General features: G+C 40.6%; 1 protein-coding gene across 2 annotated transcripts in view; it reads left to right on the forward strand.

The window, feature by feature from the left end:
- Positions 1-23105, forward strand: part of LOC109036857 (uncharacterized) — a 343232-nt gene that overhangs the window by 270100 nt on the left and 50027 nt on the right. For both annotated transcript variants that reach the window (XM_072304525.1, XM_072304526.1), the window contains exon 7: positions 20951-21038. In XM_072304525.1, the coding sequence (XP_072160626.1) occupies positions 20951-21038 (88 nt within the window). The remainder of the gene's footprint in view (positions 1-20950; positions 21039-23105) is intronic.

Consider the following 23105-nt stretch of genomic DNA (forward strand, 5'->3'; position numbering starts at 1 on the left):
GAGTTGTAGGAGATGTCCTTTATCTGCCACCAAAATATTTTTGTCGAATAAAATCAGGAAGTTATCCAAAACCGTAGTTCAAATATCACATATCTTAGCGCTAATTCGCAATTCACATATCTCGCGTATCTCGCGCCGGCGGGAAGTTATTGCGTACACACGGCGCGCTCTACAGTACGAAGTACCGAGGCGGATAAAGAATGGTGGTCGTGTTTCGTACCCTCTTGACATCACACGGCATCGGGTACGTTTCGGGAACATCCTGAATGCATGGCAAAGCATGTCGGCGCAGAGTGGATCGAGTCAATAAGAGAGGTCGGATATTAAATTTTTGACCAAAACTGCAAATTTTGATGTTTATTTTCTCACATTTTAAATCTCAACGGGTGATTTTAGAAGAAAATTTTACGAGGAAACCAATGAAACCACTTATAGATGTTAAAATTTTGGTATAAACGGAGTTATAAGCGTTTAAAGTCCAAATTTTGTCCGACCTCTCCTACTATCTCGATCCACTGTGCCGCAGTGAAACTACCGGACCCCGTATCTCGGTTTGCAACGTCGCAGACGCCCTGTCATACTATATTTTTTAAATGAAAACCTCTCAACATCAATTCTTGAAATCTTCTGTGATTTTTCTTCTTTGAGTGACGAAGAATCTGTGAATACTTCAAGGAATGATATATTGGCTGGTTTTCATTTGCAAAAATAAAATGGGAGCATTGATTTTTAAACACCGCAAACAAGATACGTGGTCTGGTAGTTTCACCGTCGATACGCTTTTATTAGAAGGCGACTCATCCACCGGGAAAGGAAATTCACCTTCTTTATTAGAAGTGTTAAGGTATTCAAGAAAGTATGAAGTAGTAGTAGTAGTAGTAGTATCCTACTTCTTGCGGTACGGGTCGTATCAGTCTTTCAATTTAATGCTATGCAACGATTCTGAGTCTGTCATGCCGTTTAATAGTATTGTAATTAATAAAGATACGATGATTGGTCCAGTTGTAGGATCAACAGAAGCTTTCAGTGCATGAATAGAAGTACACTGTTCAAAATGACTATTCGCTAAGCCTTAAATCGATCAAAATCTTCAAACAAGAGGCTCAATACCTCAATTCAAAATTCACATATCTCGATGTAATAGTGTCAATTCCTACTTCGCAAAACACATAACTCGGTTTTTCCTCCGTATTTCATCACGGTTGCGACTATTTTCAAAAATGCTCAAGGCGTGGTGAAAAGCATCTTATCATCTCTATCTCCAAGAATTATTACCTTTTAATTATCAAAAATAAGGAACGCAGACAGTTTTTTTGCTCTCCTGAAAAATCGAGTTTTCCGAGATACGTGGTTTGGTAGTTTCACCATCGATATGATCGATTATCGATATTCCCCCATTTTGAGCTGTGGTAAAGAATCGATTGTTAAGGTGTCCGTCGTGAACCTCTTGTTTATCGATAATTTTCCGTAGGTGTATATGGTAGATAAATCGATATATCGCAAAACAAGCCACGCTACTGATCGATAATTACCATTGCTCGTATGGAGACAAATCGATCAAGGCTGTTGACGGTTCAACAGTCGACCCTCTATTGGATATGTTCGATTTTAGCATGAGCTCCGAGAAAAGAGAGGCCCCGATAAAATTGTAATTTCTCCGATAAATATCGAGAGCGGGGGGGGGGGGGGAGGCGAGTCGCAAGCAAAGAGCAAAGAGGGTAGCCTAATTGTCGGGATGCAATTAATATTGGAGCACGCTGCGAGAGACTTCCTGCTAATTAAAATTCATTCTCATCTCGTGATGGGTCTAGTGGCTCAACTTCGGTCCTAGGCGATTGTTTTCGCTTTAATTAAGTGATAGCAGGACGAAGGTGCCGCGCTGGGCGTCTTTTGTAAACAAGCCGATGAGCGCTCAGTTTTTATTGGACGTATTTCTATCAAACGGAACTATGTGCATTATGACGCGAGCCCTGTTATGCACATATGCTTATGGGTCTCAGGGCTCATGCCTTAATGCACATAGTTCCGTTTGACAGAAATACGTCCTATTATCAGTCGGACCGAGTTTGGCTGCGAGAATACAGGCGTAGCGCGCTGTTAGGGCGAAAGGAGCAGTTCTACCGTGCTGAGGAAAAAGGCCGTATAAACCTTAAGGTGTTGCCAAATTTCCTTCGACAAATCGCGAATTTTGGGGAAAATTTGTGAATAGTTTGTCTCCGATTTTTGACCGGATATCGTTCGTAATTGAATCCAAAAATTCTGAAAAATTTATGGACAAATATTCATAACTTTCTTCAAAAATAAACATTTTCTGATAGACTATTTGGCAACATTTTGATGCTTATACGGCGTTTTCACGTAGCAGAGTAAAGTTTCCTCTCCACTTTTTCTCAACTTTTTCCTTTTTTTGCAAACGGTGGTTTTTAAAATAGAACTCTAGACAAAGTACGAATTACCTTTTAAAATCGATTTTAAAATACTATTCGCGGAACAATAATTTCTGCGATAATAACTTCCAACCACGGCGCTAAATCTTTTTCAATGCTTAAATTTAATTATCACGAAAATACAAAAGTCTTCGTGAGTCAAATTGCGCTCTGAACGTCACCATGTCATCTCCCTTCTGACGTAAGGGCGTATCTGTATTTCCTTATGAGCCGCGAAAAGCATATGTGGATTACATTTTGCAAAAAGGAACCATTATTTCTGGTCCATTTTAGAAACAACATACATGCCATTGGTTTTCCTATGCAGATAAGTGCTTTTATGGGAGAGCTAGAAATAGTGGTTCCTTATTGCAAAATGTAATCCATATAGTATCCGGAGAGAGAGTCTTACGTGGAAATCAAGATACGCTCTTGCTTCATAGAGGATCGACGATATGGATTACATTTTGCAATATGGAACCACTCTTTCCGGCCTATTTTAGAAACAACATACATGCCATTGGTTTCCCTATGCAGGTATGTGCTTTTACAGGAGAGCCAAAGATAGTGATTCCTTATTGCAAAATGTAATCCATGTAACAGTCACTGCAGTTTGCGTAATATGCCAACCTCAGTATCGGCGCTTTAGCTCAGCTGTTGCAAATTGTTGACACTTTGAAACAACACAAAGCGAGGGAGGAACATTTCTCGATTCAAAAGCACGGCAAAGAAGAAGAAGGCTGCTTACAAGGGATGTAAATTTCTTGTAATCGATGTAAACTAAAAACGTTAATAATCTTAGTCAGGAGTTAATAACAGTAATTGTCAATGCGCCAATTATCTTATACGTAAAATGTTAGTCAGGACAGCAGGACAGAGGACACGTGTGTCAGAATGCTCAACTTCATACTCTATTTAGTGGTCCATCGGTTTAAAACTTAAAGAGAGGAAAGGAATATTTCTCATGTAGGCCTCACTGATCAAAATGTCTGTGTTCTCGTGTTACTTTTGGAATAACAAGTGAAACACAAACCAACACAAATTTTTTGTTGATTTAAGTATAGTTCGCGGTGAATTCAGCGCAGAATACAATGGAAAGACTGGGAAAATTCATTCCTCCGATTGTGACGTTGGTATTAACTACTCGTTTTTTTAGTGTATTTTCCGAAGGAAATACACTATTTTTATTGGTTATCTTTAGGAAAACTAGCTGGCATTACTTCTTAAAATTGTCACTCGAAGGCTAGGGTTATTTTGTTTTTTACTTCCCGTATTAACCAAACTTTTATGTTGAAATTACTCTCTGTGCTCTCCCACCAGGGAGATACCCTCCCAGATCCTGCCTTTTTGAATCCACCTTTTTGATGGTCCACGCAACAAAAATGAAAGTAATGTAAAGGGTTTACAAGCAGCAAGTTCAAAGTTATAACATCGTTAGGAATAAAAACAGTGCAGCGAAAAACTTGGCCTTTTGAAAGGGGCGTGGGCATGGTACTTGCAAATTTCATGCAATTTTGGCAACAATGTAAATCCGCAATTCTTAACTTCTATCAATCACTTCCTGGCTTTTTATTCGAAGTTCAGCTCGGTGCATTATAGTCTGTTGTTTCGAAATTGCATAGTTGTCAGATTCCGTTATGAAAGCGAATTACAGAATTTAACCACCGAAGGACTTTTAATTTCCAGGGACAAAAAGTCGTATCTATGGCCTCCCTTAAACGACTTTTTTCCCAAGGATGCTCGTGGGTAAATAATTCCCTTCTATCGCGCGCACCAATGAGAGAACCACACAGTTTTCGTCTTAACAATTGAGATGGCAATACTCTCCCTAATACAAGTTCTTTGGTGCTACCGCGAATGAATCGCCTTCAATTAAGCGTGTAGGCAATTTGACTGCTTTGATGCTCGAATAGTTGCTTTCTCATCGCCTGAGCCATTCAAACTCAATCAAGCGGAGTTTTACTGAAACCAATATCAACAAGCTTCTCCTAAAACATACTTTTCGACAGTTTTTATAAGAGTGTTTAAAAAGTGCTTTTAACGGTCTAGTTATTAAGGCGGTAACCGGACTGCGAATAGATATCATACTACCGCGTTACTACTTTCCTTATTGAGATAATTCTCTGTTTAATGGCCCTCTCTCCTACTCTCCCCCTACCCCTCCCATCCTCCTTATTCCCTCTCCTATTGCGTCTCTCCAGCAAGCATGTCTCTTTGCTTACACTTAAAACTTTTGGGGCCCTAAGCCTACTTAATGTCCTCGAGTATTATTATCGCAGTTGATGGAGTAAAAACACACGCAAGTGAGTTAGGAATAGAAGTTGGCGGATGATGGGGGGGGGGGGTTGGAATGGGAGGGAGGGAGTTATAATTTCTCGGATTCGCACCTCGGGCTTATTTCTGGAGCAGGGTAATCCCTTCAGCGCGACGTCTTGAAATGTTCCCTGAGCCTCCTCATTGTCGTAATCCCCCCTTTTCTCCGGTTGAGCCCTCTATTTTTCACACGACCCATGCAACAAGCGTTTCTGAGTCTCGGTTATCCTCGTCGACCACAATATTTGGAGATCACGAGTTTTCGCCGTTTAAGTCCTTAATGAAATAAAGCGACTGTATAAAGACAACTGTAGCATCATATTTATACCAGCGGCTCTTCTCCTCGCCGCTGCTTAGCCCGACCCCCAATCGGACGTATATCTGCCAAACAGACCTATGTGCATTTAGACATGAGCCCTGAGATCCATAAGAGTATATGCATAACAGGGCTCACGCAGCAATGTACATAGTTCCGTTTGATAGAAATACGTCCAATTGGCACTTTGCGCTTCATGATGGACACTCTTCAGTGATAAAAGATCTACGTTATAATTTGAGACCTTAAGCCAGTGAGCTCACTGAAAGGTTATTACTTTCGTTAGTCGAAAACCCGAGGCGATGGGCCTGTTGCAACCCTCAGCTAAAGCAAAGAGAAGATGTATCTTGTAAAAAATTGCTCAAAGATCACGATCATCGGGAAAGTCTGAACCACACGGTATCTGGTTATTTGGCCACGGCTCGTGGCGCCACGCAACAAAAATTGTTGCATCTAGCCACAAGCCATAGGTGTTGTGTGACTAAAAGTAACAATCAAATTGAGTGTGGCTAGATGCAAACATTTTTGTTTGTTGAAAAAACGACGTTTCTTTTCGCTCTAGCTAAATTTTGCAACAAGCTTATGTGCGATCATTGGTATATATCTGTGCTTTACCTCTTTTTTGCTCAATGGAAAATTTGCACACTAAAATTTCATTGCTTCATCTGAGAGTGCCTAATGAGCTGAGATCGAGATATTTTTCATAATTTTTTTTTGACATGGGACCTGGGAGGAAAATAGATTTCAGATTGAACAAGTTGAATTTTGCAATCGCTAGCGATAGCAATATTCGTCATGGGAACGTTAGCTTCTAGGATATGAAAATGTTAAGGTACAGTTCGTTTGTAGTATCTTCTGAATTGAAGGGGCTGTGTAATTTTGTGTTGACATCTCTTTTTTAACATTTTTAATTATTTTCTTTGCATACAAGAAAGCTGTTATGTACCAATTATTTATTTTCGTTGGATTATATATGGTTTTCGGAAGTTAACGCATTTAAGTTTCAGGTTCGCTTAAAGTTTGCGTAAAGTATACATAAGGTGTCCCAAAAGCACCGGGACTTGTTCTGTAACTTCAAATGTAAGATAGATACAGACATGATCTTGATTTCATTTTAAAGATCAACTCAATACCTATCGATTAAAACCAAGATCAGCTCAATCGGATAAAAATTGACCGAGTTATGGCAATTTGAAATCAGCGAGGAAAGTTTACGCCTACGGTTTTTAAGGAAGATTCTTCATCGCCGTAAATCGAAAAGTCGGCCGATAAAGTGATGCTTATTGTGTTTTTTTTATTTTCGAGGTGTCATTTATCAACATTTTGTACCATCAAACACAACAGTTGACAGTGCGTATTATTGCAAAGTGCTAAAGGAGTTGAGAATGCACATTTCCCGGAAACGGTCGGACTTGAAAGCTTCGTGGATACTCCATCAAGACAATGCGCGGCCTCACACATCGAGCTTAACACGTGAATTTATGAGTAAAAATGGAGTTGAAACAATCCCTCATCCCCCTAATAGCGCTGACTTGGCTCCATGTGATTTTTGGATGTTTCCTACGCTTAAAAAAGAGCTTCGCGGACGAAGATTCGTATCGAAGACCAAAATCCAGAATGCAATTCAAAACTTTTTCAACTCCATCCCAGAGGAAGAATTCAGGAAAACAATGTTGGATAAGTGGCAAGAGCGCATGAAAAAGTGCATCCGGTTTGATGGACGGTACTTTGAAAAGCAAAAGGAAGTTATGGAAGATTCGGAGGAAAGTGGAAACGAATATTAACTTTTTGAATCCTGGTAAGCGAAAAATCTTCCTAAAAACCGTAGGGGTAAACTTTCCTCACTAATTTCAAATTGTCATAACTCGGTCAATTTTTATTCGATTGAGCTGATCTTGGTTTTAATCGATAGGTATTGAGTTGATCTTTAAAATGAGACCAAAATCATGTCTGCATCTATCTTACTTTTGAAGTTACAGAACCAGTCCCGGTACTTTTGGGACACCCTACGTATGATATTTTTACTCTACACATATGCCCGAATACGCATCATAAGGGACCTATGTGCTTCCTAAGTTGCCAAGTATTAATTATTGTTAAATTATTGGTCTAAAACATTCAATACAACCAGTAAAAATTAGCTGTCCCCTACGAGATTCGAACCCCCGCTCCCACAAAAAGTGACACTCTCCCAGGATCAGAACGGTGTTGTAGTTATCTGAGCTATCTCGCCGCTCGGATATGGGAGGAGAAAAAGAGAACAGTTAAGTGATCTCGGACGCTGAGCGGGGCTTCACAAAAGACGTCCTTGAGATTTCAACGGTTCGGCCACTGGCGTGGTAAGAGAAAACGGATCAAGCCCATTACTCTGTGAGACATTGTTTACCTATGCTGTCATGTGTCACAAGGTCCATAGTGCGGTCGCTTAGCTCAAAAATGCACGATGATACGCGGTTTCCGGCTACCAACGTGATTTTGGTCTTAAAATGACCGTTAGACCCTCCTGATTCAGAAACCACCGGGAGCCACCCGCGCTCCCCCAGTTTTCCCCCCCTTTTGGCCGCCATCTTGGAAAATGGCGGCCAAAATCGGGTTTTTTTCAAAATATCTCGAGAACGGCGGCAGATATCAAAAAATTTTCTTAGTTAAAAAAGATTCAGCGTGAAAAAGCGGTATGAATGAAGTACTCACACGTGAATAATATGAGAGAAGGGAGGGGGGGAGGCCCGCCGCGCCGCTGCGCGCTCCTCTGCTCCTCAGCTGTCTTGCGAAAAACTCGCTGTTCCGGCGGGCGCGCGTCATCACCCGAGGCGTTGCGCCCTCTGGTAATCAAGCAATTAATAACTGTACACTTGAATCTTCCCGCTTTTTTACTTGCTGTGCTCTGGATAGGTTGGTAGATATAGACAAATTTGACAGAAAATAGGTAAGTTTAATTCAGAAACAAACTTTTGCTAAACAATTTGAATACAAGTGGGAGGAAAATAAGTGCCTTATCGATCTATTTCTTTTTAATGGAAACCTAATTTGAAATTTGGTTCATTTTAGACTTTAGCGGTATCATTGGATGTAGGGTTCTAAGCGGCTCAGATTCAAATGACTTGGAAACTTGTGTAAACCTGTGCACCGCTAACGTAATTGATGGAGCTGTGTTGGTGCATACCTTAAATAAATCAAATGCTAAAACATTCTCCGAATTCTCCATAAAATTTTTTCAGTCAGCAATTAAGCGCAAACTGCAGAGCTTTGACAGGGTTGATATTGTTTTCGACAGATATCCGCCTTTTATAGCTTAAAATCAGACACAAGAGAGAAAAGAGGGTCCGGAAGAGAAATTCTCGTAAAAGGTCCAACGCCTATACCGAAAAATTTTGGCCATTTCTTGCAAGTTGATCGTAACAAGACTCAGTTATTTCAATTACTCGCACAAAACATCAAATCTATGGAGACAATGGGTAAGATCGTCATTTGCACTGATGACATATATCGATCGTTTCAGCTGGAAATTTGGTTTCAAGCGCCTATATTTCACCGTGTTTCCACGAGGAGGCAGATACTAGACTTTTCATTCATATTAAGAATGCTGTTCGATCTGGTTATAAGTTTGTACTGCTCAGTACTGTGGATTCTGATGTCATCGTGATTGCAACTTCTATGTTCCAAACTTTGAAAGAATTCGGTTTGCAGGACCTGTTCGTAGAATATGGAGTTGGTAAAAATAGGAGTTTAATCCAAATTTCTAAATTAACATCGAAAATCTCGCCGGATATGCGCAACGCACTGACATTCTTCCATGCGTTTACAGGTTGTGACTCCGTATCGTCTTTCTACGGCGAAGGCAAGACGAAGGCGTGGAGTATCTGGAATAAATTGGAGAATGATTTAACTGGAACATTTTTGAGGCTTTCATCGTGTAACAAAATTTCTAATAATGATTTTGAAAAAATTCAGCTCTTCACTATTTTTATTTATGACTCGTCCAGCCAGGCAAAATCCGTCAATGAATGCAGGAGAGTCTTGTACACTCAAAAAAATCGATCGGTTGAGACATTCCTCCCACTGAGGAAGCATTGCGCCAGCATTTGCGGAGAGCAATGCTCCATACTCACATTTGGAAGCATTGCTTGGAGCTGAATCCAGTTGTTCCCGATGTGAAATCTTGGGGTTGGACAAGTAGAACTGAGACCACTAAGGGACTTGCCATCGTGCCATTGTGGACCACCCTATCAGAGGCTTCGAAAGAGTGCTACGAGCTAATATCTTGTGGATGTAAAACAATGTGTATAAAAAATTGCAAGTGCCAACGCTTTAATTTAAAGTGCACAGCACTTTGTTTATGTGATGGGCAATGCTCATAAAGGTTTGCATTTCCAACTTACTGGCCCGAAGCACTCTAATTTTGAATCCATCTTTCAAACAACCGCACTAATATCGTACTAGTTTATTACAAAACTTAGGTCATGAATACCGAAAGAATTTATCCTCTCATGCCAAACATTTGGACTACATTTTGCGATTTGGAACTATAAATTCTGGCTCTTCTTGAAAAACACGGATAAGCGTAGGGAAACTAATGGCACGTACGTTGGTTTTAAACCGGGCTAGAATTTATAGTTTCAAATTGCAAAATGTAGTCCATTTACTCTTCAGTCAAAAATGTATTTTATTAACATTTATTTGTATTTTATACTTCCTTTTATTTTAGTTTTTTTGCGAGACTGTTGCAATACACCCAACGAGTTAGACACCCAACCCGTTGGGTCTATTTAGTTTATAATTTCGTTTATTTTTGTAATAAAGTCAGCCTCAGTGGTGTAGTGGTCAAGACAGTTCGCTGCCAACACTGAGGTCCCGGGTTCAATCCCCGGAGGTGACTGATATTTGAGGACACTCAAATATCAGTCATCGTAACTGTGGATGACTATGCCACTCCAATACCCTGACCCTTCGAGGTTACAGGGTGCGGGAGGGACATAGTCACCCAGTAAGTAATCCGTCTGCACTGTTCGACTGGGTTGTGAAAAATCGGTAATCACTCGTAGTGTGCGCGACTGCCAGCGCTACCTATCAGTGTAGATTGCAACAACACAGTCCAACTCGGTGGAGACATGGCCGTGCTCCGAAAGTCCGTGCTCTGCAGCGTCTGCCACAGTCTTTGATAAGACCTTCCGTTGGCTATCAGACGGCCGCTGAGCCTTGCGGGAATATAAATGATACTCAATGTGTCAATAGTACGAAGATATGTTAAGGCGTACGGTCCAACTTCGGGGTGCACGACGGCAGATGCCAGTTGCCTTGGCCCCTTGAGGGCGCCTCGCCGGCCAGCCCGGCCTTACTTACTTACTTACTTACTTACTTATTTTTGTAATAACAAAACTATAATTATACAAATTTAATTTTTGTCACGCTGATTTATTTCTACTTGGAGGCACCCTGATGTTTCTACGGAGAAGCAGAATTACGTACGTACTAACCTGTCAGGACTGACTCTAATTTCCTACCTGTTCGTGACTAATTTTGTATGTTCATTCATGACAGTTCATACTTAAATATGTATTTCTTATTAATTCTTTATATAAGGTGCTTTACCTACTTTGGTTTCAAATTTGTCTATATCTACCAACCTATCCAGAGCACAGCAAGTAAAAAAGCGGGAAGATTCAAGTGTACAGTTATTAATTGCTTGATTACCAGAGGGCGCAACGCCTCGGGTGATGACGCGCGCCCGCCGGAACAGCGAGTTTTTCGCAAGACAGCTGAGGAGCAGAGGAGCGCGCAGCGGCGCGGCGGGCCTCCCCCCCTCCCTTCTCTCATATTATTCACGTGTGAGTACTTCATTAATACCGCTTTTTCACGCTGAATCTTTTTTAACTAAGAAAATTTTTTGATATCTGCCGCCGTTCTCGAGATATTTTGAAAAAAACCCGATTTTGGCCGCCATTTTCCAAGATGGCGGCCAAAAGGGGGGGGAAAACGGGGGGAGCACGGGTGGCTCCCGGTGGTTTCTGAATCAGGAGGGTCTAACGGTCATTTTAAGACCAAAATCACGTTGGTAGCCGGAAACCGCGTATCATCGTGCATTTTTGAGCTAAGCGACCGCACTACCATGTCAGAATGCATTTGCGATCGCGGCTGTAAACTGGGGCAATATTTCTGTATTCATGGATTAAATCCATCAATCGAGTTCTGATTTTGGCTCATATATCCGTAACGGGTCCTCCAGAACAATTTTCCGCCTTGTACGATGGTTATTATTTCTTTATATCTATGTTTAAAATTTGAGGTGGGATAATGGCGGCTTCTCAAGAGCAACGAGGTAGGCGATCTTTTGCACCAACGAACAGAAAACTGATGGCGAAAAATAACCAATCAGAACCTCCCAAAAAAAAGAATTTGCCCAAAAACGGAACTTCGTGGTTCTGCGCAGATTTACCAGTCAGACACGACATCTGAAGGTGGAAAAAAAACTCGCTGAAAGCGAATTTTAGCAATCAACACAACTTGACGTAGAGACATGATTGGCTAAAAAATACAACGGTTTTTGATACATCGGAAAATCAACCAAAAATCGGAGACTGGGCGAAACGCTCAAGGTCGCAGAGGTATAGGGAATCCCATTGCGAAAGCAACGGAACGATTGTAATATCATGGGGAACTCCGTTCCCATGACAAAAAATTTGCTGACTTGTGACGATCAGCGAAAGAAGTCTCCTCGATCTCACCACTGACCAGACTTTACGACTATTATTTCATCAGTTTTTTAATTAAATCAAGAATAATGTCGTTGTATCTCGCTCGGATGGGAGTAATTCATCATTGCGTGACACTTGAATGAAAATTCTTCCTCCGACAATGCAAGGCATCCACGAAAAATGTGCGCTGCAAGTCGCTTCCGTGGATCCGGCCCAAAGTATTGTTTGCCACATCTCCGGAGGCCTTCCGGCGCTTTTCTTTACTCGCTTTTCTGGAATATTTGTGGAAAAGTTTGTTACAGACTCATCTCTGTATTTTTGAGCGTATTTTTAAAAGTTTCAAACGTGGCATTTACTTTGAAGCAGGGTTGCACTTTTACATGAAAAATAAAATTTTGAAATTTCATGTGAAATTTTCATGAAATATCAGAAAAACATGAACAATATTTAATCCTTTAATAGGGGTAATATTTAATTAAAATAATACGGTTTTGGCAGGCTTTTTAATCAATCATTGTTCCTCTCCTACTCTTTTTTGTTCAAAGTGTAAATAATTTGCAGTGGTTAAGGCAAAGCGTCAAAATTGAGGTTGCTATATTTTCGTATCACAGAGACTGCCAAGTGAGGTTTAGTGTGCGATTTTGACTCACGTAGACCATTGCGTTTTCATGGACGGGAGGTTTGAATTCTCGCGTCAAAAACGTTGAATATCTTGGTTAGGAGTCAACTTCAATAATTTTCGTTGAACGAATCGTGTTTAACGTTAAATTTTGGTTAAGAATCATGTATCAGAATACTGAACTTCGTAGCATGCCTAGTGCTCTATTGCAAAATACAGTCAGATTTAACGTCAATGCACATATTGATGTTGAAACTCCCAAACCACGTATTTTGGTTCGCGGCGTCGCGGACTTCCTGCCATACTTTAATTTTTAAATGGAGAATAAATCATCGTCAATTCTTTGAAATCTCCTTGATTTATACTCTCTGCGAGACGAAAATTCCGTGAAATTTCATGGAATAATGTTGATTTGTTCTCCTTCAAAAAAATAAAAAGGGAACGGAGATTTTGAATCACCCCGAACGAGACACGTGGTTTGGAAGTTTCACCATAGATATGCACCAGTGGCGTGGCGTGCTTTGCGATATATCGATTGATCTGCCATTTAAAGCTATAGAAAAGAATTAATAAACAGGGTGTTCGCAGCGAACACCTTCATAATTGATTCTATACCATAGGTTTAAATGGCATAACAATCGATATATCGCTTTTCACGCCACGCTACTGATATGCACGTGTGTACGTTAAACACACGTGCATAACCACAGAATAAGTCAATCGTGAATTTCCATGAAGTCTGGCAACAGCCCTCGGCGACCGTCGGGTATTAATTGGAGCTACTTTATCTCGGAAAAGGCACGGGTGCAGTGGCGGAAGCGAAGGTCGAGCGCGTCGCAGCCCCAAAATCCCCCCAAAAAACTTCACACCACCCCCCGGACACCCCTGCACAAACGCTCAATTCGCACACCACCAGGCACCCCGGCAAACCGGGCCGCTACCGCAATCTGACGGACGAAGACTTAGTGCCGCATCTGCATTTTACACGAAAATTTCATTAACAGGACTCGGAAACGGCGGGGGTGGGGGGGGGGGGGTCGCAGGCAAGGCACCGTCGAATCGGCAAAGCCCTTCTGGATATCCGATCAGGGCTTCAACTGTAAGCAGACACCGAAATCGGGGGGGGGGGGGGGGGGGTATCGTGGAATCTGCGCAGCCCCTCTTCAAAGCAGGTTCTTGAGCCCTTCATTACGGGCTGATCCGGGGGAGGGGGGTTGAAGATGAGGAGACTCGATGAGTTCCCGAAAATATCTTTCCTGCGGAATTTATGTCGAGAACAGGGTGGTTTTGATGGTGAGATTCTCATGCCCTTTCGGAGGGCTGAAGGATATTACGATCGCGGAAGAATGTGATAAGCCCCTTGGTCACGCGAATGATATTTTTGTGAATATCTCGGGATTATGTGTTCAATGAGGAACGGAATGACGTTAGAAGTACAATGCATCATTGTTGTCAGATTTTGCTAAAAATTAATTTAATTTGCTGAAATCAGCAGTCCTCCGTCCCCCATTCAAAACCATGTAAAATATTTAACTTTTATTCTTGAATCTGGCAACCTTGCAACCAGTCCATATCCATCAATCGGTGTTTCAAAAATTCCGCCAAATATCACAATTATCACATGAGCTGTTGTATCATAACGACGATTAGAAGTAGTAGTAGTTGTAAAATAAGTTTGTCTTTGAGCGGCGCTGTATAGCGATTTAGTTTTTCACTCTTCTATGGTAAGAGATAATCACAATTTTAAAAGATGTAAAGGTAAAAGGTAACGAATAAAAATTCAGAATATGAGTAAATAAAAGAAACATAATTACTCAGTCCTTTGACAGTGAATTAGCTTTAATGTGTTGCAAAGATTTCTGGTAATGACCTCTTTGAAAGCATGAGAAACACCTGCCTCTGGGTTCGATTCTATGATACAAATATTGCAACTCCTGTGTGTTAGACAGTATCAATCGCTATTGAAGGAGTAATTATGGTGTGGTGTGCTTTACGCAATTACGCAACATCATGGGTGATTTTTGTGTTATGCGTCTAATCGTATCAAGTTCTATGACCGCTATAACAAAATTCAACTTTTTGTAGAATTTAATAAAATCTTAAATGTTAATAGTGTGCGACCTCTGCAACGTGAATAACGTCATGGCGATAATACCTGAGGAGTCTTAGATAGAGGCTATTTTTCTGGGTAGTAGATATTTGCAATTCAAAAATTTCAAGTTATCAACATTTTTACAGAGAAATTGTTCATCGAAGCTGTCCGAAAATTTCACCGATTTTTGTATCAATTTCAGTGAAATTTTCAAACAGATTCAACCAACAGTTTCTCTGTAAAAAAATAAAATGGCGACGGAAATTTTGAAACTCCGCATGGTGCTTGTGACATTTTGGCCGGAAGGTGACGACTTAAGGTCATGCTATTGTACATATTTTCCCCTTAACACAAATAAAGGAAGTATTGGTGGTCATAATCGTTCATACATTCTGAACGAAATTTGGCAGTTGCAACTTCAGTTTTTGCTTAATCGCAACAATCTTGCAGATCGCCACGTTCAAAATTGAACAAAAAATAATGCATTGAGAAATCGTATCTTTCAAACTGAAAAGCGTTTCTGAAATGGATATGAATGAAGTTTAAGCAAAATGGAATTGAGGAGCGCCGCAAAATGGATCCAGTCAATGAGAGAAGTTGGACATGGAATTTTTGGCTAAAACTGCAAATTCTCGTGTTTATTTAGTCACGTTTTACATTTCAAGGGCTGCTTTAAGAAGAAAATTTCACGAGGAAACCATTGGAACCACTTTTAGAACTTCAAAGTTTTGTATAGATGGAGTTATAAGCGTTTAAAGTTTCCAGGTATCGTCAGACCTCTCCTATTGACTCGGTCCACAGCGCGCCGCGCTTCTGAGGAAGGAATGTAGAGGGTCAGTTTGCTTTCATTTCGAAGCGCGTTTCAGGGCAGAGGGCAAGAAAGATCTCCCGTGAACTTTAACTCGAGTAATTTTTTTAAGTGCATGACTTTTGAATAATGTTGAGCAAAGTAGCTTTTTAGAGAACAGGGTTCTTTTTAACCGTCATTTAAACCTTTTAATCCGTCGAAGTTCTACGCGCTGCCGCGCTAAGGAAGAACGCCGCATCAGCACCCGAGAGTTGTCAAATTTCGCTAGATAAAACATTAATTTTTGACGAAATTCCTACATATTTTTCCGCACAATTTTCAGATATTTTAGATTAAATTGAACTCAAAACTGCTTGGAATTTTTTTTAAAAAAAAATTCACATTTTCCCAGTGATTTCGGTTTTTATCGAAGGAAATTTGGCAACGTCTGAAGGCTCATACGGCGTTTTTACCTAGCACGGCAGTCCGTCACTCTGTGAGAGAGTAATTAAAAACCAGCCGACCGTGAGATAACTCATATTTTTTGCGGAGTCGAGTAAATTCCCCAAGTAATGCATTCTTCTCGAGATTGAGCGAAGCGTCATAGGGTTTTAATTAAAAAACGTCATGTTTTCTTTGGAGCAACCAGTAAAAGTCACAAGATCTTACAAAAAATGCTCGGAATTTATGTAATTAAGAACCAAGTGTTTTTACATTTTGTACATGGGCAGAGTAAGGCTGATTATCAAACAAACCAAAAATTCTAAAACGCATATCGTCACCTTCCGGCCAGAGTGTCACTAGCGCCGTGCAACGTTTTAAAATTTCCACTGCCATTTTATTTTTCTACAGAGAAATTGATCAACGAAGCTGTCCGAAAATTTCACCGATTTTTTTTTTTGCGCTGCCGATAAAATTCGGCGAAATTTTCAAACAGATTCAATCTACAGTTTCTTTATAAAAATATAAAATGGCGACGGAAATTTTGAAACTCCGCATGGCACTTGTAATACTTTGGCCGGAGGCTGACGGATTATCAAACAAACCAAAAGTTCTAAAATGTATATACTGGAGAAGCGCTCAATAGTGCGTGACATTCTATAGTGAATAATTCAAATTGTCTCATCATATTCAACGCTCCTTTGAATGATTACATCATAATATAAGAAATCATTCACCATCAAATAAAAAATAAAATTGTTCACCTCATGCTGTTTGGCAAGACTGAAAGGCAGTTGGCACTCAAGCATTAAGGCAACTCTTTCAATGTGTGTAAACGAATCTGAAGCAATTTATTTTCGGGCTCCAAAACAAAGCATTCAATTCTTCGCCCTCCTGACACAAGGGCGTAACTACACTTTGCAGTGAGCCATGTCGTCCATATTACACAATGCTCTCCCGGGCTCATCTCAGATTGTACTTATGCCCTTTTGTCAGCCAAGCTACGAATTGTAAGAACTCGCTTAATTTTTCCCCCTTCAATTGGCTATTATGAGAAAACTTCGAGCTTCTGGCTTGTATAATTTTCAGCTTTGTCCTACTCATATGTTCAATTTCTGTCCTTCATTATCCCATTTTCCGAGCTGAGCAGATAATAGGCTGAACTTGGCCCCTGTTATGATATCTAGTCGAGAAATTCTCCCGCCAGCTACGCCATCGATGGAAAAGAATCTGTTATCTCTGGATGGACGCCAAAATCCGTGCCTAGTTTTATCACACCACACTAGTGTTCTGCCGTGATAAGAAAAATCACCGTATGGACATTCAAGAGTTGCAACATTTCCTCCGTTAATATGTTTACTTTTAAAGAAAGCTATGGATATTTTTCCTTGAAATTCTCAGGAAATTTAGGTGCAATTTCAAACAAAATTATCTGAACAATCGGAGGAAAACGTTTGCAAATTTTCCCGAAAATTCGTGATTTATTTGAGGAAAGTTGGCAATGCCTGAGAGCTCATACGGTGTTTTCCCTTTGCACGGCAGTGTTCTCCGATTCCGAAAGTTATCAATTCCTCAGAGGTGCCGAACTCACAACTTTGTATAGCATGAGGCGGGAAGGGGAGAAAGGGGTGGATTTGAAATTGGAGAACGAACCTCGAAAGGAAACAATCTACGGTCACCCTCGACGGTTTCCGCCGAACGTGAGATAAAAATCCACGTATGGCGCGAAAAAAAATGATTTTGGAATGGAGGACTTAATAATGATACTGCAACATTCTAGCTTATCTACAATGGAATCGCGAATATCCACTTGAGCGGGTGCATGTTTTATCGTTTATGTTTATGCAGTCCTTTGAAATATATGTGTTGGAAACCATTTATTAACTTAGGCTTTTGGTCAAAGGCCCAAGCAGTTGATTACATTTTTCACATTTATAATGTCTTCCATTTCAAGTGCTCATCCGATAAGGAGCGCTTTTTTATTTCAACCAGCCTCTGAAAATGTAGTATACTAGTGACAATGCGTTCAAATGGCGCACCAGCTCAACAGCAAGATGGCGAATACGACTTTTCAACGACTCGAGCGTGCACCGTGGTATACACGCAATGCATGAAGTATCCTGTAGGCTTGTAAGGCGCTACTATGCCTTCCGCGCACCGTGCTGTACGCGCAATGCATGAAGTATCTCGCGGTGTTGGGAGGCGCTTATATGCGAAATAGCGTTCAAACTTCACTATGTTGCGTTCAAATGGCGCACCGGCTCAACAACAAGATGGCGAATAGAGGTTTCACAAATTTAGAATAAATTTATCTGTTATACGTTTATTTAATGCTCCTGGTATCAAAGAAAAGAGGGCGATAATCGGTTTTCTATAATTTATTTTTTGACGGTGGTGTAGCTTTCAGGGGTGGGTTTAACATAGTTAAAATAGATTAATCTGTGATACCTTCATTTATTGCTTCTGATTTGATTTCAAAGCACGGTAAGAATGGATAATTATGAAAAAATGGCTGTTTTTAGTTTTCCTACCTTTATTCGCTTATCTCCCGACCAAACAGCTTTAAATGTTGTGTGCCTCGTCCTTAATTATGTAGAAGTGGAGATCGTTCTCCTAAATCCAATTACCAGCACTCAAGTTTTTTTTGGAATGAATAAAACAAAAAATGAGGATTTCTGGATTCCAAGACGAGAATTCTCGTCGATAAGGTCTTATTGCGGTTACGCGAGGACGAGACTTCTCGTCCTTACTGCCATGCTGAGGAAGAATGCCGCATGAACATTCGAGAGTTGCCAAATTTTCCTTGATAAAACATGTATTTTCGACGACATTCATGATATTTTTCCTTGAAATTTTCAGATATTTTAGATTAAATTACGTACAAAAATGTCTAAAAATTTTGGAAAATAATTTTCAAAATTTTCCCAATAATTTCGGTTTTTATCGGTGGAAACTTGGCAACGTCTGAAGGCTCATACGGCGTTCTTCCTTAGCACGGCAGCATAGGAGTCTAGGGGTTTAAGTTAAGGTCCAGTTACACGATCAAATTAAGCCATCAATTTGGGCCTCTCATTGGTCGCATCCTCACCTCAGGTCTTTTCCCACCAATCAGAGCTTCAATTTGATGGCTCAATTTGATCGTGTAACTGGACCATTAGGAGAGAGTTTCCGCAAACAACGTCCGCGCATAATGGATTTGTTGCACATATAAATGGCAAAGGTGCAACAGGCAACCGCGCAAGGAGTAAAGGGATTACATTGGCTCCTTACGAAAAGGATTTAGACTTATCTGAATAATATCCCTGGGGGTTTCAGGGATTACCGATTTGACCGAAAAAATAATATTCCTCCTGCGGTGGGGGCCTTCAAGAGTCGCACCGAGCTAGGGCGAATCAAAATATTTTCTTGGGTTTTTGTTTGATGAATGCGTGATAGAAAATCCTGAGCGGTTGCTTTCGGGTCTCGAGCGAGTTGCCTTTAGATTTTCATCGAAGAATCGAATAATGCGACCCCTCAGGGTTGACTATGATTTCAAGGTGATTCTAGTCCCAAGAGTAATTGGACTGAATTTTGCAATTTGGAACTATAAACTCTGGCTCATCTTAAAAAACACTTATGTGCATAAGGAAACTAATGGCACATACGTTGTTTTTAAACCGGGCCAGAATTCATAGTTCCAAATTGCAAAATGCAGTCCAATGTTAACTCTCTTTAAATTTGCGAATCTCTCTCAAGATCACATTCATTGTCGTTCCATAAGCAGCTTATTTCCTACACTGAAAAAAAAATATTGCTGAAATTGCCGTGCACGCGGGTATTTCATGACATGGTGTAGCTAAAAAACGAACGTGCAAACCATGCAGGTAAAATCGCTAAACAAATTTCAGCTAACTCACACACACGCGTGTAGGTGATTTTGCTCTCTGAAAAGCTACGCCTGTTACCTTTTTAGTTATTCTTCCGTAAATTTCGTTTTTTTTTCCGTAAATTCCGCTATTTCAGCCTAACTATTGAGCTATTTTTACTGTTCGCAAAGTACCAATACCAAAAAATGCAGTTACACTTCCAAGCCACTCGATGCAAGATTAACTGCATGAAGGCGCGCAGATGTAGCAAATCGGTGTAGCAATTCGTGCTAGTCGTTCACTTGATTCAACACCGTGCACGGAGAAGAAAGCTTTACGAAGTGAAGCAAATTTTGCTCCACCCTAAATCGGTGAATTAGCAATCCTTTTTTTTCAGTGTAGGAAAGGCCGCACTATGGTTTGTAGTGTGACCAAGGAGGTATTCAAAATAGTTTATGGGTGGAAAAAAAATTCGGAGCCTTGGTTATAGAAGACAAAGTATGAAAATCAAAAAATTCTTCAAATAACAGAGCTGGTCATTCTTTAGGAGAGTTATGAATATTTTTCCTTGAAATTTTTAGGAATCTTCGGTGATATTGCGAGTAAAATTATCTGAAACATTGGAAGAAAAATATTCACAATTAGTTAACTAGGAAATTCGTGTTTTATTGAATGAAATTTGGCAACGCCTGATACGGCGTTCTTCCTGGGCACGACAGAATTGCGAAATGTAGTCCACTTGGATCGCATTTACTAAAAAGAGACCAGCGCGATTACAGTGTTGTGAAAATGTTGCTTCTTCATAATTATCTAAGCAATCTCCCAGAATAGCAAATGTTTTTTGCTTCCTACCATAAATTTGTTAATCTAATAAGAAAATAATTGTGTAAATTTTAATTCTTCACATTTTTCTAGTATTTTGTACAGAAAAGAAGAAGTTGTACAGTTTGAAAAACACTATAATCGCGCTGGTTCCTTTTGGCTAAATGCAGTCCAATTGGGCGTATTTCTATCAAACGGAACTATGTGCATTATGACGTGAGCCCTGTTATGCACGTATTCTTATGGGTCTCAGGGCTCATGTCTTAATGCACATAGTTCCGTTTGATAGAAATACGTCCAATTCACGGTCCGTTAGCACTCTGACGCGGTCGTAATATTTTCGGTCAACATGTTCAACATGTTCGCAAATCGCCGAAGCCCGGGCATCAAATCAACGGCTCCGAGCGAAATTCGCTCCAATCATGTCGCTTTGTCCATCATGGAAATTTAATTAAAAAGTCGTTTTAAAGTTTTGATTGCGCGAAGCAGGGGGGGGGGGGGGGAGTAATTACTGGCCCCAAAACGCGGGTCTTGTTTTACCGGGACGAATTTCGTTCTCAGCGGTTGATTTTGCTTCGTTTTCTGTCTCTGTTCCAGAACGTATCGATCCTGGTGACGCTCCTGTACAGCTGGCGAATCAGCGCCAACATGAAAAAAGCGGCCGATCTGGAGGATGTGTACTACGGTGAGTTGACACAATGAATTTGAAGTTTACTCAAAAATTTCGTAGCGTGCACTAAAAAAAATGGTATGCTATTTTAGCACCTGGGATGTCAAAAATGTGTCTGGCGATCCTAAGATGCTACCTTGATTTCCCACGCAGTTGAATATGCATTCATAGGATGTAAAGTTGACTGTGAGGGCAGTAAACGCAGGCAGCTTCTTTGGATCACCAGACACATTTTTGACATCCTAGATGCTGAAACAGCATATTATTTTTTTCAGTGTGAAAGTATATACGGCGACTGTCTGTCCAATGGCCAGCAGTGGCGTGGCGTGAATCGCGATGTATCGAATGTTCTGTCATTTAAACCTATGATAAAGAATCGATTATTAAGGTGTTCGCTACGAACACCCTATTTATCGATCCTTTTCAATAGGTTTAAATGGCATAACAATCGATATATCGCAATTCACGCCACGCCACTGGTGGCGAGACGAAAAATTATCGCTTGCCGTGCAACGCAAAAACGCCGTAAACGCCATTTCAATTCTTTGGAAACAATGTATCAGAGCAGAAATACTTGGGTACCTTGGGACAATGTTTTTACAGAATTCTTTTGCGAACACTATCAAGAACTTAACCTGAAAATTTGAGGTACGTGGGTAAAAAAGTTTTTATTTTATAAAGTGCTAAGTTCCTAAAACGAGGGGAAATCTTGCTGGATTTACGGCGTTCTTGCTTAGCACGGCAGCAATACTCTCAATATTAGGCGCTACCGCGAATGAATCGCCTTCAATTGCACGCATAGGCAATTTGACTACATTGACGTTCGAATAGTTGCCCTCTTGTCGCCCGGGCGTTTCATACTCAATTGAACAGGGTTTTGTCATAGAATTGGTGCATGTGGCTTTAGATGCGTATTCATTTCGTCTCTGATTAGTTCTTTTCCATAGGAAAGTTTTCAGGGACGAGGGGTGACGGTCGAATACCGATTTTTTCCCATTTGAAACTATGGCAAAGAATCGATTATCAAAGTGTTCGTTGCAAATAACACCCTATGAATCGACGCTTTTTCGTAGATTGAAATGAGAGGTAAATCGATGTATCGCAAAGCACGCCCCACGGTGGACAGAGTGAATTAAAGAGGTTGGACATGCAACTTTTGACTAGAACTGAATTTTGATATTTAATTCGTGGAAATTTAAATTGTAAATGGGTGCATCTAGTAGAAAATTTCACGTGGAAACCAATAGAGCCACATTTAAACCCTCAAAGTTCTGTATGAATGGAGTTATGAGCTTTTAAAATTCCCAAATTTCGCTGGACCTCTCATTTTAACTCGATCCACCGTGCGCCACCGTTAATGCCGCAAGTGTGCAAGGTGTACGACCATCGAGAGAGTAAATACAATTGGACTGCACTTTGAGATAGGAACTATACTTTCTGGCTCATCCGTAATAAAACTTGTGTGCTTAGGGAAACCGGCGGTACACACCTTGTTTTCAAACCGAGTCATTGTAGCTCTTCATTGCAAAACGAAGTCCAATAATTGGACGTATTTATGCTAAAAGGAGATATGTGCAAGTGGAGAGATGGGGTGTGCTTGTTAGTTGGGTCATAAGAAACAATGTAAAAGTGGATATAGCTCCTTTTGAGAAAATTGAGAAGCGGGATTTGACATTAAATCAAAAGGAGCTAAACGCCAAAATATGCTAACTCATGAGCCGCGGGCATGGCAAGAGAGCGTTGTGGACAGGGCTCATGAGTTAAAGACGCCGGACGGCGATCCCGATCCCGAAACCGTCACCGCACTCACCGCTGACGTCACTGGCGCTTTATATTCCCCATTCATTCTTATGGCCCGACCACTAACGAGCACACCCCATCTTTCCACTTGCACATATCTCTTTTTCGCATAAATACGTCCAATTGTCACCCATGCTGGTAGCAAATTTGCCAATTTTTCCATTCACTGGAAAAAAACAGTCTCTTGGATTCAGAGTCCAGACTCTTAAAAAGCATTTTAATGGCAATTTGGCTGGCTTTGATAGAACATGGTAAAATGATTGAAAAAATAATCTAGCTACA

Source organism: Bemisia tabaci, chromosome 9 (assembly GCF_918797505.1).
Source record: "Bemisia tabaci chromosome 9, PGI_BMITA_v3".
Classification (NCBI taxonomy): Eukaryota; Metazoa; Arthropoda; class Insecta; order Hemiptera; family Aleyrodidae; genus Bemisia; species Bemisia tabaci.